A 20,955-nucleotide genomic window follows, 5' to 3' on the forward strand; every position below is an offset into this window, starting at 1 on the left:
CTGTGTCCATGCCTCACTCTGCTGTCAGCACAATATGACAGATCTCTGTATGTTTATTCATTCTAGAACAGATCAGTAAATCTCGCTCATTAATCAGCATGATAAGGCAGATCTGTGTCTGTATCTGGCTTAATCTCTGTACCTTGTTGTCAGCATCGTTCGGTCCGGCTGCACATGTGCTCTGGATCGTTCGCTCCGTGCTCTGGATCGTTTGCTCTGGCTGCACGCCGTGCTCTGGATCGTTTGCTCTGGCTGCACGCCGTGCTCTGGATCGTTTGCTCTGGCTGCGCGCCGTGCTCTGGATCGTTTGCTCTGGCTGCGCGCCGTGCTCTGGATCGTTTGCTCTGGCTGCGCGCCGTGCTCTGGATCGTTCGCTCCTCCGGGTGCTCCGTTTTCCTTCCACATGCCAAAAACATACTAGTAGGCTGCTATCAATTTGACCCCCTGTCTCTGTGTGTGTCTATATTAGGGAATTTAGACTGTAAGCTCCAATGGGGCAGGTGTGATGTGAGTGAGTTCTCTGTACAGCGCTGCAGAATTAGTGGCGCTATATAAATAAATGAGGATGGTAAATGTTCTGTTTAATAATTAGATTGATTGAAGCCTTTAATGTAGCCCCTGAAATAGTATTCCTGCTTTGATCTTCTTCTCATTTGAGAGGAACAATTTTCAGAATCCATCATAAAATGAACCTTTTTGTAATTTGCCTGCAAAGTGCAAAATGTTCTGTTATAACCAAGGGCTAAATGTCGGACAGATTGGTCAGTGTGTTTGATATTTTATTAATGTAGAGCTCTATTCTGAGGACGTGAGGCTGAGATACTTACTGAAACTGTCATCAGCCGATGGGAACTGGGACACTCTGTTATTCATTATTTTCCTCCATCTCCTGCTGGTTCTACGTGAAAAAGTTTTACACTCTGAAAAACTGCAAGAAAAGAAACGTTATGACCTTCACGTATGAGAAATCCTGTGTATTCGTGAGCTAAATAATAGGTTTGAAATAATATATTTCTACGTCCTGTTATGGACCGGTGTCATCTTGGGAATTCTGAAGTCGCTTCTAAAGGACATTTACTAACAAATGTGTAGACGCTGCATAGATGCCGTGTACAGGCCGGTAGGAGGCTGGGTCCCGCTGGTACCACTGTGGTAAAGCTGCTGTCTTTTTAGGACTTCTCAAACCTCATTTGTGTCCTAAATAGGCTATGGGAGGCGGCAGGGGCCATCACGGGTGTAGTTTGTCGTGTTTTCAGTAGAATTGCCCCTATAAATATGTAAACAGGTTCATTCCACATCAGATCACCCAAAAGAAAATGAATTGCCCACCACCCATCTCAGATTTGTTCAAAAATTTTTTAGTTAAGAGATGATGTCAAAACCACTATTTCTGCCAAATATCTCCACTGTCTGACAATTAGTTGATTAAATATTGATTTTTCAATTTATTAAATAATTTACTAATTGCAGCTTCTTTATCTAGTTTATTTGAAGTACCGCGGGTGTTTTATTAAGGAATTGTCACAAAATTTGGACCCCTAAGGTAACTCTTTCTCCCGAATCCAAAAATCCAAACCAAATTACTTTATCTGCCTTAATGTTTTGTGTTACAGCAAAAACGCACGTTTTGTGAATAGAATTGAAAACATTAGGTTCAGTTGACAATAGGGATCCCATTTTTTGGTGGGTGTTTATAAAAGGTATAAATTACTGCCACAAAAATATCAACAGAATGTCCCTTACGATCATGTAAATATCTGGATCTGCAATGTAAATCTCCATTTTGCTTGTGGGCGCATTACTGTGTATTACTAAAATGAGTTGATCTGGTGCCATAAGAAACAAAGCGGTAAGAGGGTGCTCATCGCAAGCTACGATAGCACCAGTTGTGGTAGCGCAGATATCATGCATGTGCCGTACTTTTTCTGTCTGTTCCCAAGGTTAACACCCTCTGCTCTTTACATCAACTATTTAACTGCACCTGAATGAACTCATCTAAAAGCCACGTTTAGGCGCAGACATAGCTCTCCCGCATGGCAGTGGTCAGGTAAGGTCTCTGCATTTGTTAGGATGTAGAGTTAATAAGCTGAATATTGGTTCAGGCCACAAGGCGGCAGCTTTGTGCGTAGGTGATAGGTCACCTTTATGGTGAGGCCTGATGCTGGTAGAAGATTACCTCCACGTCGCTATAATCAGCCCCATCGCAGACCCTCTGCCCTCTTTATATCCCCCAGAGCGGATCCTCCTGGTATCAGTGGCTCGGGGTAAGAGGATGGGAGAATTTTGGTCCAATAGCCGTCCCGGGCCTCCCCTGTAATGATCATCACCCCCCTGTTTGTGATTGATGTTATATTTACACCTGTTCTATCCCATCACTTGGAGCTGATCACTTAGTGCTGACCTTTCCCACAAGGTGGATTCTATTGACAGGCGCTGGGAGGATGCACAGCTGGTGTAGTCAGTCTCTCTCCACCACTGTCTGTGAGACGCTCCATCATGTGTTGTATGTGTGGTCATAGCACAGGTTGTCTTCTTACCTTACCCGTCAGTGGGCAGCGTGCAGTGCCCAGTCCTGCTCACAGCATAACACCCTGTGTTACCCCACTGCTCACTGTGTCTGCTGTGGGTGCAGTGATTACATTACCCTGTAGAGGAGGGCGTCTGAGGACACTGCCCAGCTGTCGGTATACACCGAATATGTTACCCTCATCCAGAATGTGACTGCTGCTACTCCATTACCTCCTTACTATTGTGTTCATAGATTGTGTCACTTAAAGTACAAAGATCCCACATTACCGCATAATAACGGGGGTCATGAGTTCAATTCCCGACCATGGCCTTATCTGTGTGGAGATTGTATGTTCTCCCCGTGTTTGCATGGGTTTCCTCCGGGTGCTCTGGTTTCCTCCCACACTCCAAAACATACTGGTAGGTTAATTGGCTGCTATCAAACTGACCCTAGTCTGTATGTGTGTGTGTGTGTGTATGTTAGGGAATGTAGACTGTAAGCTCCAATGGTGCAGGAACTGATGTGAGTGAGTTCTGTACAGCGCTGCGGAATTAGTGGCGCTATATAAATAAATGGTGATGATGATCTATTTCTGCTCAGTCAGACTTGATGTGAAGAGAAATAATACAGATTCCTTACAGTGTTTTGTTGTTTTCCAGAACCGAGAGCTGCAGATCATGAGGAAGCTGGATCACTGTAATATCGTGCGGCTCCGTTACTTCTTCTATTCCAGTGGAGAGAAGGTGAGTGGTCTGTATGCCGTGCCCGGGCCCTGGCCGGTCATCCCCTGGGACAGGGACTAATGGAAATGATTACACAGAATATGTACAGAGCTGCATAATATGTAGGAGTAATGTAAATAACAGTGTATATGGGCACCCGATCATCCATAGTTAGTTGAACATCTCATTCCAGGACCATGGGCATTAATATGGAGTACCCTCCCCCTGCTATAACAGCCCCCACTCTTGTGGGAAAGCTTTCCACTAGATTTTTGAACATGGCAGCAGAGATTCACATTCATTCAGCCACAAGAGCCTTAGTGAGGTCGGGCGCTGGCGTTCGGGGATAGTGAGGTCGGGCGCTGGCGTTGGACGATGGTAAAATCAAGATGTGGCGCCGGCGTTGGCCAATGGTGAGATCGACGCTGGCGTTGGCCAATGGTTAGGTCAAGGTGGGGCTCAGACGGCATTAAAATTCTTCCAAAAATTGTTCCATGGGTTGGGGGTCAGTACTCTGCAGGTCAGTCATTTCTTCCTCCCCAAATTTTTTTTAATTTTTTATTGATCTCCCTTTGTGCATTGGGGCGCTGCCATGATGAAACTGGAAAGGGCCTTCTCCAAACTGCCCACAAAGATAGACGTATACAATAATTTAAAATGTAATTTTATGCTGTAAGATTTCCCTTCATTGGAGCTAAGAGGCTCAGGCCAAACCATGACCAATAACCCAGATCATCATCCCTCCTCCACCAAACATCACAGTTGTCGGTGCGTAATTGGGTAGGAAGTGTTCTCCTGGTATCTGCCAATCCCAGATTCATCCAGCGGACTGCCAGATGGCGAAGTGTAATTCATCACTCCAGTGTCCGGTGACGGTGTGCTTACAACACTCCAGTTGGCGTTTGGCTTTGCACATGGTGATCTTAGGCTTGTGTGCTGCTGCTCGGCCATGGAACCCCAATACGTGAAGCTCCCAACAAACAGTTCTTGTGCTGACGGTGGTTCCAGAGGCCGTTTGTAACTCTGCAGTGAGTGTAGCCACCAAGAACAGATTATTTTTACGCACATCAGCACTTGGTCCCGTTAGCAGCGTGAACAGCTTCCGCTTCGTGGCTGAGCTGCTGTTGCCCCTAATTAACGTTCTGGGGATATTTGTCATAGTTGGCTGTTGGCCTCTTAGCTCCAGTGGAGGGAAACCTTAATGTTTCCACTCCACAGTAACAGCACTTACTGCGACAGGGGCAGCTCTAGTGTAGTGTATATAGGGAACGGGGGCCCACTTGTACTGCTCCTGTACAATAAGATGATCCTGGATGGTTAACACGTAACATATGTGGCTGATGGGCCACTTTAAAGTCCTCTCACATGACGTTAACCCCTTCTCCTCCCTGGAAGGTCTGTGCAGAGAGCACTGTGTGAGCCCATCAGACCCTCCCGTCATTTCATGTATCTGAGAGAGTCTAACAGCCCCCAGAATCCTAGATGCTGGATTCTTCCTTGTGCCAACATTTCAAATAGTTCTGTGTGATGAGCGACTATAAATATCCTGTGAGTAGCTGGAGCTGATTGTACTGCAGGGAGATGTGGAGATTTCTAGGAATTATACCATCCCCCGACCCTGACGCCTCCTACATTACTGCTGCAGTGATCCTGATGCACACACGTGCTGGGGACACGGATAGAACCACGTGGAGACTAACCTGTGATTACATGCCTTTCGGATTTTACATGCGCATTACAAATACAAAATATTAATGAAATATTATTAGTAGTGCACATTAGTGTATTAAAAATAGGGCGTGCTGCATTCTAGCGTTGTACATGCAGCATTAACGCTGTAGATGTCAGTGCTGGGAGTCCATTGTCCCATCTGTAATGTACTTTTCATGCAGCCCTGAGAGCGTACGGCGCTGTTCCTTTAAGAACGGGGTTTAACATTTTGGACTCTTAGGGGTAAATGTATTATGGTCCAATTTTTTTCAACTCTCTGGAAATCGTCGAGTTTACAGCTAAAACTTAAAGCGGCGCTGGCTTGTGAAGGGAAACTTAAATTTTAGCTGTAAACTCGCTGATTTACAGCGAGTTGAAAAAATCGGACCATAATACATTTATCCCTTAGTGTGTTGAGGATCATTGAAATTACATTTTATTTCTTTGTAGGGTTTATAAAATGTGTATGTGAGAGCTTCCTGGGGTAGTAAGATGTCTGTACTGTGTCATTCTTACTATAAACCTATTGTATAACACATCTTGTAATCTCACTGCTGTGTCCACACTTAGTCCGGTGTAATATTACTTGAAAGAAATAATTAGATGGAACTTTTTTTTCCACGAAGACTAGAAAGGATGGTCTGCTTGTTACATTGTTACACTACACTACGTCCTTCTCCATCATATACCAGCTACTACTTGTGATGTGGTAGAGAGGACAGGGGCAGTGACCTGATATGAGGAGGGGAATGGAGGCAGCAGGAAGACACAGACTGAGAGTTATATAGTGGAAGGAGCAGGGTCCTCCAGCAGCACAGAGTATATCAGGAGATGAGTGATGTGTTAGTGAGGACAGGGCTGCATGTGACAGGAGCAGTGACATGATGTGAGGAGGGGAATATAGGCAAGCAGGAAGTCACAGACTGAGTTATATTGTGGAATGAGTGGGGTTCCCCAGCAGCACAGAGATCAATTAGTTTTTCATTGGAGTGGATTAGTTTAACACTGAGAAATGTTTAGAAGTATATTTGATATTTAGAACTTGTCTCGCCCTCTCGTTTGTCTCTGTCTTCTAATCACTGGGCTCTGTCTGTTTCTTACTGACTCGTGTTTGTCTGTTTTTTGTACTAAATAGACCATGTCTGTCTCTTACTCACTGGCCTGTGTCTTATATCTTGCAGAAGGATGAGGTCTATCTAAATCTGGTGCTGGACTACGTTCCGGAAACGGTGTACAGAGTTGCGAGACATTACAGCCGGGCAAAGCAGGCTCTCCCCATGATCTATGTCAAGGTAGTTAGACATCCGCTGTATTGTTTCATCGGAGGGTGGGGCAGCAACACATTCATACTAGTGTCTATCGCTGGGGATTCCTTGTACTTGTTATATATCTGAAGGGTTATTACAACTAACTCCCATCTCCAGGAGAGGATACATAGTACAAGGGCACCAGCACTGCTGTGAATTGATGTAGCCAAGTCATTTCTATTGATGTTGATGGACACACACCTGTCCTGGCCCCGAGATTTCACTCTTTGGCCCCTGAGTTCTGCATTATTCTCCATCCCGACTTGTGAACCATAGAATCTATGAAATGTAATACACACGTTGCCTTATATGAAAGCGGCAGTGATAACATGCTCGTCTCCGCTTATCACATCTTTATTAGTAGTTGAGATACAGCTGAGGTTGGGGAGATTTAGATGTCTTCTGGTCATTTATTGATTAGAGTCTACTTGTACGTGTACGACCTGTCCTCCCAGTAGTATTAGCTCCTTCCTGCCTCTCGTCTGCTCAGACCTTCGCTCAGGGCCCTTTCATGTACGTGGTGTTTGATGGACATACAGGGTTGGTTCTGTTTCTTTTGTATACCTGAAAGAAACGTCCATGTTTGTCATTCCCTCCCTTTGTGTCCTGCGGTTAAGTTGCAGTTTTTGTAGCTGTGTCAGACCAGTTCTTGACATTAGATGGTCTCCTTCCTACATGTCTACTTTATCTCCAACTCCCTAATGGTCTCCTCTCACTGCACTGGACAGAGCTCCGTGCGATCCTATGCGGTTTATTTATAGGTGTAATAGATGGTGTTATATAGAAAGTGCCGACTCCTGTATGCAAAGCCGCTATTCTGACATGGAAAATGGGTGATCTGTCAGCTGTTTGGTTCCAATCACTAAGCCCTATCTATGCTGCTGATTGTAGATAACTAGCCCATCATTGTAACGTAATTTATAAGCTCTCAATTCCTTCTCATACACAATCCAAATCCACATCATTGTGCTGGGCTAGAACGGAAGAAAAATATTTAAGCATTAGGCAACTTAACTCTTTGTTTAACTAAAATATTGAAAACTGTAACTATGTCTGTGCAGAACGTACGTGGGGAGATATTTACTGGTCCAGTAGATGCAGTTAGGTGTTTACTCTGTAGAAGCCGTGTAGGTCTGAGCAGGATCTCCGCACGCACTGACCACCTCTCTCTGCTTGTCTTACAGTTGTACATGTATCAGCTGTTCCGCAGTTTAGCTTATATCCATTCCTTTGGGATCTGCCACCGGGATATCAAACCACAGAACCTGCTGCTGGACCCCGACACAGCTGTACTAAAGCTCTGCGACTTTGGCAGGTAAGTGCCCCCTTCTCCAGCTTTGTATTAATCTGTCCTCCTTACTGTAAGTTAGATGGATATTAGAAGTCACCGAGGAGTTGTGTGACCGTACAGGAGTTGCCTTCATACAGGTCACAGGTCTCTGAGATGACTTGTAGTATCTGTAGTAAGTCACAGTACGGGGTGCATTACTCCTTGTAATATACAATTTTTCCTAAAGAACAGAGACGTATCCCGGTGTATACAGATATTATCTACAGGTGATTATACATAGATGAATGTGTATTCCCCGTGTAACATGTTATTGGTTACTGTTCAGCGTTTCTTAATTCCATATATTACCCCATCCACCAGGCACCTATTCGTAATGTAACATTAATGCTGTGAAAATACTTTACAGCCGTGAGAGTCCGCTGTTCACAACACAACTATATCCAAGGGACGGGGCTCATTCACTTTCTAGTTGGACAACTGGTATTTTGGTATATTTGACGCATTACTCTTGGACCTTGTGCTCTGCCCTCCTGTACTGGGCTACATGTGTATACAGCAGATATTCCTGGTCTGTCTCTGGATTCTGTTCTCTGCCTCCTGGTTCAATGAATTTGGCCAAAGTCACATGATATGTAATATTATAGGTGCCCCACAACCCAGGTGGGCGACCCATCCCCCCCCAGCAAACAGGAAACACCAGTTTAAAGTCGCTTAATAAGATGTCTGGCCTCGGCAGGCGGCCACTGCAGCCTGTCTGCACCATGGGACGGAGTCTGCTAATGTCTGGAGGGATGAACGGACTCCTGGCTTATGGTGGGTTCGGATGGGATGACGGAGAAGGACATGAATAATATCTGTGCCATCTCATTAAACCATGGGGTGACCACATGTGATCTTGGGATGGGGGTATTGTCATCCTGGACTGCACCCAAGCAGTGCCAGGAAATTCCCCCCACACCAATACGGAGCTACTAGAACCCTTCACTGTTGGAAACCAGCACTCAGTGTATATGTACCTGAGTGAGGATCTCCTTCCTCCACTGTACAGAGACGTGTTCCCGGGTGTGACTGGTGCAGCCTCACAGATGAGTGCTCTGTAGAGCAGAATATCGCAGACAGTTCTTGATAACCGGCTGCTCGGCCAACGCTTCATCGGCAGTCGCTCATCTGTTCTAATGCCGGATATCGGGATCCTGGCGTCGCCCTTCTGCCCACTGCTGCCCTTTACTGATGTGTTGCTTGTTGAGCTGTCTTGGTCACTGAAGCAACCCAACAATTATCCCTCATTTACAGTCACAGAGGCTCCACTTACAGCCATACTAGTCATCATGATTATAGGCAACCAGAGCAGTCCATCGTTATCATATAGTGGATGAGTCTCATGTAAGTGGAAGACCTTGATACCTGCAGGACAGGACCATTGTCTGTTGTACTGTAATATGTGACATGGGAAGAGCTGGACCATCATGTGTTATCAAGTCTTTAATTATACAGGTGATAGTGAATAAAACAAAAAATAATTAAATCACTAAGTGGATGATTGTGTCTGACTTAGGACAAAAAGTACAAATGACAACGCAGAGCACGGCAAGTTACTTTCTGCTCCTGTTCTTTAGTTTCAGACTTCTGTGCAAATAGATGATTGCAGACACAGGAGTATGAGCACATTGTTACCTGCTTGTATAATGGCAACACTGACATTTTATTACCAAGCTGCTGAATGATGTTATTATGGACCTTGTCTGTTACCCCCATGTGTTTTACTGGACAGTTTTTAGAAAATGAATTTGTCTTTTAAGTTGTGTTTTTTCCTTTATTTCCCTGCATTGAGTAATATATTGACAGTAATAATATAATAGGGCTCACTTACTAACATTTAATTTAGCAAACATTTGTCTGTGACCACGTCAACCAATCGGCAAGGCTTTCATATACCTGCTCAGTGACAGCAGGTGTGTGATTGGTGCAGTGTCTGAGTATAGCTGATATTACGATTCGGTACCTACGTTTCCCATGGGAAGGTCAGGTCAGACTTCTATACATGATTTCTGCCAGGTCCGTTGTGATATGTGCTGCAAAGAGGCGTATAGTCTTATAATCTTCACGCCCTCTCATCGCCCTCCTTGTCTTACAGCGCGAAGCAGTTGGTCCGCGGGGAGCCCAACGTCTCCTACATCTGCTCTCGGTACTATCGGGCTCCAGAGTTGATCTTTGGGGCCACTGATTACACTTCCAGCATAGGTAAGAGTTTGTTCTATTAGGGGTGTTTTATGTGTTACTGACGGGGGGGTGAGATCGTGGATAGAAACACAATTGCCAGTTAGGTGGTTATATGGAGACTGGTATCAGTTTGGGACATATGGAATCTCTCAGTGCCAGGGCTGCCAGTAAGCACTGTGCCAATGTATAATCTATATGTAGCAGAGTGGTCTGTGCCTTTGTATAGGGCCTATTAATGTGCAGTCATTTTTGGATAGAAATTTGTTGTTGGCCCCAAGGATAAGAGCAGCCTCTGGACAGTGCTATCAGAGCGGACTTTTATCCAAAATCTCTGCATGTTTATGGGACTAGGTCAGTGATGGAGAACAGGCAGCTCGTTAAGCCTTCAGTCCGCTCGGACGATTAATACCCCAGGCGTTGACCTACCAGTATGTGTGGGAGCAAACAGAAAGTGCCGACTGCGCCACTGTGTATATAACTAATGTCCTGTAACACCCACCGCGCTGACACCACGTGCGCTGTGCTAATGGCCCTGCTGCACTCTCCTCTGTACCTTATACACAAGTCATTATTCCTCTCTCTAATGGGAGTATTGCTGACTGTAACTGCTGTATATCAATCACACGGACATCTGCTGAGTGGCTAATAGTCCATCCGTAGCGTCCGCGTTTCCATCTGTGCTCTCACCGCCCAGCACTGTCCATATCCTCCGTGTGTAACCGTATGACAGGTACCGCACCACGGATAGCGAGGGGGCCGCGGATAGCGAGGGGGCCGCGGATAGCGAGGGGGCCACGGTGATGTCGGACAGCACGCAGCTAGTCGTCAGCCCCAGAGTGTCCTACGTCACAGAGGAGGATAACTTTATTTTATGTCTGCGTATAGTCAGCCGTTGCTCCAGTGCTGCATAAATGATCGTTCTCTTAGCAGGATGTAATTCCTTTACATAATATACAAATAGCAGATCACAAACACACCAGAAATTCTAGTAATGCAGAAGACACAGTCAGTGCTCCTCAGTCTCAATGTATGGATAGACACAATGATAGTTACCCGGCTGTGCCGGTGCTGCCCTGTGAGCTACCAGTCACTGACGGTCCCTCCTTATGTGCCCTTAGATGTGTGGTCAGCGGGCTGCGTTCTGGCGGAGCTCCTCCTGGGTCAGCCCATCTTCCCCGGGGACAGCGGAGTGGACCAGCTGGTAGAGATTATTAAGGTGAGTGATACCTGTACATATTATTATGTTATAATGTGTTACTCCTCAGCCTTCCATTCTGTATGTAAGTCATGTTAAATATTTCTTAAATATACACACTGCTACATACGTGTAACACAAACCTGGTTGTGTTACATTGTCTTCTGTTCTATGATTGGTCTGTCCGAGTAGATTAGTTGTAAGGTGGATGACAAACCATACGAATCCAGTCGCACTTAAAGCAGAATAAGTGTCTGTGAGGGTGACAGAGGGTAAAGAGGATCTTGGTCCTAAGAGCTTACAGTCTAGACGTAAGAAAATAGGAGCTAGTGAGATAGGAGTGGAGATGGGACTGGAGCCGGTAGTTTCAGGTGGGGGGTATTTTATAGGGAAGAGGTGGTTACTTGGGGATTGGGGAGCGTCTGATCAGGCGGGGTGTGGGAGTAAGAGGTGGTTATCAGACGGGAGGGAGAAGGTCACATAGTAAGGTCAGAGATGTGTGTGTGGGGGGGGGGGGGGGGGGGAGGGTGTAGGTGCCGGTGAGGGGGAGTTCCTTGCATTGAATTCTGGAGGAAATGTGGGGCTAGTTCTTGTGAAAACGTCTCGCCAGCGAGATGTCGGAGCAGCCGTGGCATAAAGCCGATGTAATAGATTGGTGCAGTATCTGGTTTACCAACATAACATATCACATAGATAAACCTGCACCATATCATTTACCGATCAGCTTTATGTGCTGTAAAGTACAAGAACAGACCATACACATAGACCATGCTATCCTGTTACTATTTATTTTTCCCTTTATTTAAAGATACAATCTAATGATCATAGTCTTCAGCTTGTTTCTTAACACCAGGTGTAATGGAGGCACAATGTACCCCTCCTAGGCAGCCCCTTACGTCTCCAGGACGTGTACTACACTTACTGCCGTGCTCCTGCCCAATCTACGGATGTGTCCATTACATGAGAGAGCCAGTGGTACTAACAACTATGAGATGTAATAACAAACACCCCCACATCCCTCACTTATCTCTTTATAAATCCAACTCGATTCTTCTTTCCTGCAGTAATACAAATGTAAAGGACTAATAATTATATTATTGGAGTTCGCTTTGCCTAAGAAAAATATCTGCTTTGTAAATCACTCTGAATACTGATATGTTCATGGAATTGTATATATGTGCATATTGCAGAACACGCCTTCATATAAGGCAACGTGCAGTTTATCTGTAAGATATTTTATCTCCAGCGTTGGATCCGCAGATTCAGGATCATGATCTAATGATGGGGAATAATCTATCTGCCGCCCTCTAGTGTCAGCACGAGAGATCACACACAGGTTCAGATGACACTGCTGTTTTTGGGTTTAACACATTGATAACATCCTGAGCTCACCAGGAGATGTAATTTTTTTGGGGGGATGGGAGGGTATTATTAGGTGACCATTGCAGATGATTTAGGCTTCCTTAGAGAAGCTCAATGTGTGAGCTCTGGAGATGGGTCTGTCTGTACCAGCGTCTCCTGTCCTCACAATATCGTCAAACAAGGACTAAATTTAGATTAAACCTTACACTTCAAAGCGTGTACAGTCTGCCACTGCGGATAGGAGAACAGGCTGTGAATCACTGTGAGCGTACCATGGCATCCTCTGATGTAACATCACTCAGCACTGAATATTATCGGTGTCTTATGGATGCTGGAATATGGCAGATTCTTACTGCGGTCATAAAGTACACAACACAGTTTCCAATGCAGATATTTTTCCTATTTCTTCCAGGAACTGTAACCGCATCCTAATTCTGTTAAACAAGGAATCACATGGGGTTACAGCATCTTCTCTCTAGAGCTGCCTGTAATCATCATAAGTGTTACGATTTGGTGTAATGTCTGTGCTTTAAAACTTGCCTGCAAGTGTGTTATAACTGTGTGCGAATGTAAAAAAGTCAGACAATTAAGTGTTTACAGGTTGTTGTTAAAGATGAAGCCATCATTTCCAAAGTACTGTCTTAATATTGTTAAGTAGTACTTTTATCTTCGTTTCTCATCGGTTATTTATGTAGTAATGAAATCCGCCTGACTCTTAGTCTGCACAATGAGAAGTCGGGACTGTAAACATGATGATAATAAAGTAACTCATTAACTAAGAAGCCCCTAGTGACTCGGAGTCCTGCAGTAGAGGGTCGGTACATCTGTAAGTAAATCATACGAGGTTTTGGAATTTCAGGGATACGGTGTCTGATTGGTTGGTCCCCTCTTTTCAAGTTGCTGACAATGTTTGTCTGTTTTAGAGTTTTACATTTTGCGACTTTTGAAATATCTGTTGTGCGGCAGCGAAGCGAATCTTACATGGGGCAGATCGGTTGTGTGTAAAATAAAGCCGGTATTTCCCTGCATGGAATAAACATGCGTCTGTGAATCTGCTGCACCCTGTAACTCTTTGTTTCCAGATTGTCCGTTATATAGGGACTATTCCTCACAGGACGTTATAATGACCTGGGCAGGGAGTATCCAGCAGATTATGATCATTGGCTCCGCATCAAGTACCATGTAATTCAGACGTGTTCCCTGCAGGTTACCTGTTTGTTAAGGATTGTGTCAGAAACTGAGGTGTTCACAGTTGTATAATCTCATTGTCTGAGCTGACAGATGTCTCTTCCACGACTGTCTTTTCACTGATTGTTATACAATAGATTGTACGATTATATAAAATATACTTCATGACTGTATATTGCTTCCTGGAAAAGGAGGATAACAGGAGTCTGGCTTGTTGCAGGTCCTTGGCACACCGACACGGGAGCAGATTAGAGAAATGAACCCCAACTACACAGAGTTCAAGTTCCCCCAGATAAAGGCCCACCCCTGGACTAAGGTGAGCCTCAAATCTTACCTCCGCTACACACATCCCACCTGCCCGTGTGTGTGTGAATATAAATGGACAAAAGTATTTGGCTACAAAGACATGGTTTGATGAGTTCTGACCTCAACCCCATCAAACACCTTTGGGATGAACTGGAACGGAGATTGCGAGCCAGGACTTCTCATCCAATATCAAATGCTCCACAGAAACACTCCAATATCTTGTGAAAGTCTTCCAAGAAGAGTGGAAGCTGTTATCACTGCAAAAGGACCAGCTCCATATTACAGTATATGTATTTGAATACAATTTCATTACAGTCCCTGTTGGTGTAATGGTCAAACGTCCAAATACTTTTGTCCATATAGTGTATGTGTGTATATATAATACATGTGTGTGATTCCCCTTCCCCTGTATCTTTGTGTATATGTGGTGTGTCTCCGATCGTTCTGTATGTGTGTCATCATCATCATCAACTATTTATATAGACATGTATACATTGTGTGATAGTTCCTACCAGCTCCAGGAGATTATTTTAGTATATTCCAGTGTATTGTGCCATGTATCGTCCCTCCAGACCTCACCCTGGATGTGATCTATAAGGCACTGGTATTAGTACTGCTAGATATCCTACATGTTACAATAGTGTCTGAGCACAATACACACGGTACAGATGACTCGGTAACTCATTGCTCACCTGGCTCCTCACACCCATCTCATCACTCCATGACGAGGGTTAACGAGCCGCACACTCAGCCCGATCTACTTTTTTTTTTCTTTAAAGGGTTATGTCTTTTTGCAGGTTTTCAGAGCTCGGACCCCACCGGAGGCGATCGCACTGTGCAGCCGGCTGCTGGAGTACACACCCACCGCCCGCCTCACCCCTCTGGATGCCTGTGCCCACTCCTTCTTCGATGAGCTGCGAGACCCCAACCCAAAGCTTCCCAATGGCCGTGAATTTCCTGCACTGTTTAACTTTACCACTCAAGGTACTTACCTGTCACCCGGCGTGCTGGTGGGTGGGGGTGGTAATGTATGTTATGTTGTCATAGACATGTCTGCTACTTCTGGTTAGATGTCCTCTTACCCCTCTCACTGCCCAGTACCCCAGGGATTATCTACAACCATACTGATTGTAACGTATCCTGGGACGAGAGATTCTAAAGGATTGTGCGCTCCTCGTCACAGGACAACCCCCTTCCACCCCCGGGTGTAATATTTCATTATAGACACTGATCATTATGTTATGCACTGTACAGTTGCAGTGACCCCCAATGCTCCCCCACACCCTGTACTTCCCGTCCAATTCCCCAAGTGTGGCATTGAGAACACTGATGCCCGTTTAGCTGAGCACAGCGCTAGACCATTGTGGGCATCGGACAGGAAGAAGTATTCTGTATTACAGCCTAAGGTTCGAAACTCTGCCCAAATAGAGGACAGGAGGCTTTGTAGTATGTTTAATTTTTGAGTGAGTTATTTATTTGCTGCAATCATGTTAAACATTTTCTCAAAATGTATCCGGTTTATTTAAAGTACATTCATCAGCAAGTCCTTGCTTAGAATTAAGGCAGTGATCCACATTAAGATCACTGAATAGCCAGACAAGTGGCAAATTTGGGAACAAAATGTTTGTCTAATTTAGCTAAATATCCAGTTATTTGTCAATGACCACATAAAACCGAACAGTTCTAGACCACGTTATTCAAAACCAGCTGAGCCAATGTTCATACTCTCTGATCTGATTTTGATTGGATTTTTATGCTTTCTGCCTGATTTGGTTGCATCGAACCCAACTGACATTGTACGTGTGCAGATGAGATGTGATGGAAGATGAAATGTTATGTTACCCAATCATTAATCTCTGTCTGTGTGTCTGGATGGAAATCTATATTACGCCACTTAATATGGAATTAGAGCTTGGTGTTTTATACACGGGATGGTGGTGCAGTGTTTAGTGTCTCATGAAGACTTTCTCTGACCCAGCGTTTCTTCTCCTCTTCATTCACAGAACTGTCAAGCAACCCTTCCTTATCATCTATTCTCATCCCAGCCCACGCTCGAAACCAAGCCTCTGTGTCTACGCCCACAAACGCCCCAGCCACGTCAGGTGAGAAACCTTGTGCGCCAACTAAATGTCCTACGATGTGTAAATTCACCCTGACGCGTTTCGCTGAAACCTCAGGTTTGTGTTATTTCCCCACAATATGAGTCATCGTTGTGCAACATTGTTGCCGTTAAAATTCTAACAAACTTGAAAACAAATGTTTCAGCGCTGGCTGTGTCCGTTAGCCGTTGCGCTGACTGCATCCTCCATCTATTCTGGGAAGGTGGCGTGGCTCTGATCTCTAATGGGGATCAAATATCCCTCTATCCCTCTAAATGTTCAGTACACGGCTCTTTAAAATTCTACACCTCAAAAATAATGGAAGCTCTGATAATTAGCATGCCAGTAGTTGGCATAAATTGGTTAAAGCATGTATGTTGTTATTGCTTCAGCCTGGCATGTGGAAGACGTAAAGGAACATGTTGGCTGGGACAGCATTGAATTAATGGGAGCCTGGAACAGTATGGAAATAATCTGTAAATGTTCAGTATGATCTAAGCGCTCCCGTTATGTGGTAGAATACAACATGCGACAGCAAGACCATCAGTCCTCTACAGCGTATATCAGGGTTAATGTTTCAGTTACCCGACGTATGTGTGAGAATGTCACATCCTCCTAACACTTATCCTTTCCTTACAGATTCAAACACGGGGGACCGCGGGCCCACCAACAACGCAGCCTCAGCATCCGCCTCCAACTCCACCTGAACCAATACCGAAGCATGCTCCTCGCACGAGCGGAACGTAAACGGGCAAAGTAGCAAGAGGGTGGGGAATGAGAGAGGGGGGAGCGCACACCGTGACCCTGGACTCTTCCACAATACACTGGCCACATTTATCAAGGAAAAAAACAAAATATATATATATATATTTATATATATATATATATACTTATATATATAAACATAAACTGTAAAGGAAACTCCATCCTCTGTTGATTTTAGTGGTTCAGTTTTTTATTATTATAATTATTATTATTGTTATTTAACCTTGTAAAATATCTATAAATACAGGTTTGTTTGTTTTTTCTTTTTTCTTTTTTTTTTTTTTCTTTTCTTTCTTTTCTTTTTAAATCTGGCTCCGTAGGAGTTTCCTGGGTTAGAGGGGAGAGGTCAGAACAGCGTCTCACCTGTTTCCTGGGGGCGGCGCTGGTTGCCACCATCTTGCCAGCAGAGAAGCCCTCTCAGCCCCCCTTCCCCCCCCAGCCTAGGGATTGTGCCGTAGTCACCAGGACCAGTGAGAGTCGGGGACTGGTTTCCCATCATCGCACCTGATTGAATCTCGGAGTGCCTTATTGTACTGCACCACCTCATGTAACGCTATCAGACCTTTCTCAGCTTTCCTGTATATCTGTAAATGTCGCTTTCCTGTCGGGGGGCTACATAATGAGGGTGGTATGACGGGGGGGGGGCACTCTGGAGGATGTGGGGTCCGTTTTGTAAGTAAGGACATTTTACCATGGAACAGACGACACTTACCTCACCCTTTGTGGGGTGTCCATGGGCATTAAGTCTGTTTGCTGGCCTAGCTTCTCCCCACTGTGCGTTGTATCTTGTATCCAGCATGTTACAGCCCTATATACTATAATGATACTGCGCACCCACCTGGCCAATTAACCCTTCTACTGCAGCCAGGGTCACTCCTACATTAGCATATGATATACGGCGCCCGCGTCCCCTCTATCTCACCATATTACCAGTATAGGGCAGCGTTTGTGCGATGTGTGTGCCCGCAGCTATTTGTGCCAAACTTTTGCACTATTCTCAGAATGTTGAGGCCCATGTTGTCTAAAGTTCACTTATGGGGTCTTGTAATGTCCGACTTCTCGTTTTAGTCTCTGAAGCCGGTTGTTTCCCCACAATGCCCGTTCTGGAAGGCTGAATAAAACCGTAAGCTCTGAATGTGGGAGACGTCTTATAGAGAACATGAGCTGTTTTTCTGCCCGGCTGAGTCTTTTGTCTTCGGAGCTTGGTTCTATCAATCTGTTCATGCATCTCGCTGTGTAATCCTCTCCATGTGGTTTCTGGGATGTATATATAGACACACCTCACACCAGGTGCGCTCGGTGCTTAGAATACTGCGCTCTGCTGCGCGCACCAAGCATCTGTTGTACCCACCGTACATTTACTATACGAACATCGTACCCCGTGTGTCACAAAGTGATGGCAGCCGTGTAGTGGTTGTAGCGGATTTTCACGAGAATGCAGCCTATCCATCGACTTGGAGCTGAGGCATGAGGCATGAAGTGCCTCTGATTTTGCTAGTACCTAGTGAAATGATTGACTGCATTTTCCTGAATATTGGTTCATCCACCAGATTGGCGGCCCCATTGTCTGTAGTAGGTGGGTAGGGGTTCTGCAGTCTCGGCATTTGGTGTTTATACAGCGGTAACATAGTCTATATGGTACAGGGGCTGATCTGGTTATTTTCTGATTTGTTTACGGTACATATACCTGGGTCGGACGGGTGGCTCCATGTACCAACCCCCACATCAAGTACTGGTGAGAATCTGCACCTCTGTGTTTTTAGGATCCTCTCCAGGTGTTAATTGAAGTCGCAGTCGGCAGCTCTAGTATTTGTTGTGGATGTTGTGTGCTCTCTGGCAGTGTGGTGGGATCTCAAGTATTAACGTCACAGCCCCCACTGGTTGGCGTTTCCTATGCCCTTAGTTACTAACAACATAAGAGCATCAGTACCCTCCAATATCTACAACTCTTCTTCTTGACCTGGAAATAAATATTGTGGCCGGTGTTTGGAGCGTTCTGTGGCACTGTCCGGTGGCCTGTAGACAAGGCCATGGCGTATCTGTAGCCATCGCGCCGTCACCTCCTGTGTTCCGTCACTAAACGCTGCATTGTGTCGCTGTGTTGTAATGTGTCACTTGCGTATTCCCAGCGCCAACATCATCGTTTCTGTGGGTTCTGTAGGAGAATCATCTTCTGGTTCCACGGAGTGATTCTGTTCCTTACAAATCAGCTACGAACAGGGGAAATCCCTTCTGCATGTTTGTCTCTTGTGTCTGGTTTTATCTCATCTCTCCACATCACACAGTAATTTGTTTGTTTGGGGTTTTGTTTCTGCCTCTGCTGTGAAAGGGTTAAGTGGCCACAGCTGAGAAACGTGGAAATTTTGTGTCTCCAGCCTTAAATTTCACAGGTTTTCTGCATATTCCAATGTACAAATATTTAAAGTTTTGATCATCTTTCCATGTTTTCCGCTATTGCATAAACTAATCTAGTTATACAGAGAATATCACCCCCCGATAAAAGCACAGTGCATGCGGATTATGGAGCCCCCCCCCCCCCCCATCTCTCCTGGATGTCCGTATCTAGGATCCCAGAGCGGGAGGGGGGGGGGGAGAATTTGTAATAATTAATTAGGGCAGATTCAGGCCGTCGTGTCCGCTATATATATATTTTTATTTTGTCTTGTGCAAAGAAAACTGCAATAATGGTTTTTATTTTTATTTTTTAATTCATTTTTGGTTTTTTTAAAGTCTTACATGACGTGAGTTGGAAAAGGGATGTGATCGGAAATGTGCTTCAGAATGTAACCTATAGCTGTGATTTCTTCTTTATAGAATTATATATACATATATATATATATATATATTATTTTATTTTTGTTTTGTTTCTCTGCTTTGCCTGTAATATCGCTTCAACGTGTGTTACTGATGGACGATCTTGGCGAATAAACATGAACTAGCCGGGAACACTCCATCAAAATATGTGTATAACAAAGACTGAAGCAAAAACTCCACACCTAGAACTGGGTTTACCTTATGAATACTGCATTCACGTTCAAGAAACAATGTGTAGAACATGATTACTACTTGAATGCCTTTGTGACTGAAAAATTTGTATTTTATTTCGACCTGCGCTGCCTCTGAACCCCCCCAGGAGCGAAGCCGTCGCCTATTTTTTATTTTATTATGTCTGAAAGTATATTGCCTAATGTCCTATATGCCGCCTCTCTCCCTACATCCCCCTTTCCTCTCTGTAAATACATTTTGTTCTGTGTGACACAATTCCGGAAACAGTTAACTGGTATCTGTAATTTTGCATTAAATAAAAAAAAAAGTAGGTTTAGTCTGGAAATGAAATAAAAAAAAAAAATCAAAAATATAAAAACATAAAAATCCCCAGAGTAGTGAATGTGTGTTTGGGTGATTTTGTTTCCTGTTGGCAGTGTGTGCACGGTATGTGTTATATGTACTGTGTTGTGGGCGTGTGTCAGTGTGCTATGTGCCAGATAGTACCGTTCAGTCTGCTCCGGGCTGGACTGTACGACGGACGAGTGGACTGTCCCCATCTATCTAGGTACCTGCTGTATTCGGTGCTACACTGCCTCCGGTTGTAGTAGGCGCATAAGCATTTAAATTTAGGGTCGTGCCGCCCACGCAAGGCTCTTCCCTCCATTACCCTGATTCCATTAGTTTTTTGTGAAATATAGTGACTGGATTTACCTCCTTACATGGAGGAAATAACTTATTGTGTGTATGTGTATATATATCGGCAAAGGGTTTTCTGGTGTATATTATTTGTAAATGCAAAAAGTGTATGAAGGTACCGCCTCTTCTGTGTAGCACTGAACTAGGATAGTCCCATGTAAATTAGCATCTGAGTCAATGTAAGGTGGAAGGCATCACCTTGACCACTGCATTTATTTGCTTATATAGCTGGGGGGGGGGGGGGTGCTGGGCAAGACAGGGAGTGGTTATGTTCATCCTGTTGAGTTCTGTGTATGCGCTGGAGCTTGCTGTGGGATATGTCCTGGTGATGTATCGCGCAGCTATTTGGAAATAACAGATTACTGTAAATTGTTTTTTGCAATCTGATTTTAGCTCCTTGTTTCCTGTGCCCAAAATTATATTGTCTGATGCTGAGAATAATTCTGTAATATCACTGGGGTTGAATGCTTCTCATATCTGACCAGTGGAGAAAATGACCAGCACATAAGAAGAAAGTCCTAGTCCATTGGGCCAGTCAAAATCGAGACCTGATTGGTTGGCTCAGTGCAATCAACGCCCGCTCCCAGAATGACCACC

At 44.6% G+C, this 20,955-nt stretch overlaps 1 protein-coding gene across 2 annotated transcripts in view; it reads left to right on the forward strand.

Moving 5' to 3' along the window:
• GSK3B (glycogen synthase kinase 3 beta) overlaps positions 1 to 20,050 on the forward strand; it is a 57,112-nt gene extending 37,062 nt beyond the window's left edge. The window contains exons 3-11 of one of the 2 annotated variants that reach the window (XM_075197475.1): positions 3,169 to 3,252; positions 6,123 to 6,233; positions 7,433 to 7,563; positions 9,674 to 9,780; positions 10,878 to 10,975; positions 13,725 to 13,820; positions 14,590 to 14,794; positions 15,814 to 15,912; positions 16,549 to 20,050. In XM_075197475.1, the coding sequence (XP_075053576.1) occupies positions 3,169 to 3,252; positions 6,123 to 6,233; positions 7,433 to 7,563; positions 9,674 to 9,780; positions 10,878 to 10,975; positions 13,725 to 13,820; positions 14,590 to 14,794; positions 15,814 to 15,912; positions 16,549 to 16,616 (999 nt within the window). In that variant the 3' untranslated portion in view covers positions 16,617 to 20,050. The remainder of the gene's footprint in view (positions 1 to 3,168; positions 3,253 to 6,122; positions 6,234 to 7,432; positions 7,564 to 9,673; positions 9,781 to 10,877; positions 10,976 to 13,724; positions 13,821 to 14,589; positions 14,795 to 15,813; positions 15,913 to 16,548) is intronic. The other variant, XM_075197476.1, reaches the window with a different exon arrangement.
• The last annotated feature ends 905 nt before the right edge of the window (positions 20,051 to 20,955 follow it).

This window comes from Mixophyes fleayi, chromosome 2 (genome assembly GCF_038048845.1).
Source record: "Mixophyes fleayi isolate aMixFle1 chromosome 2, aMixFle1.hap1, whole genome shotgun sequence".
Lineage (NCBI taxonomy): Eukaryota > Metazoa > Chordata > Amphibia > Anura > Limnodynastidae > Mixophyes > Mixophyes fleayi.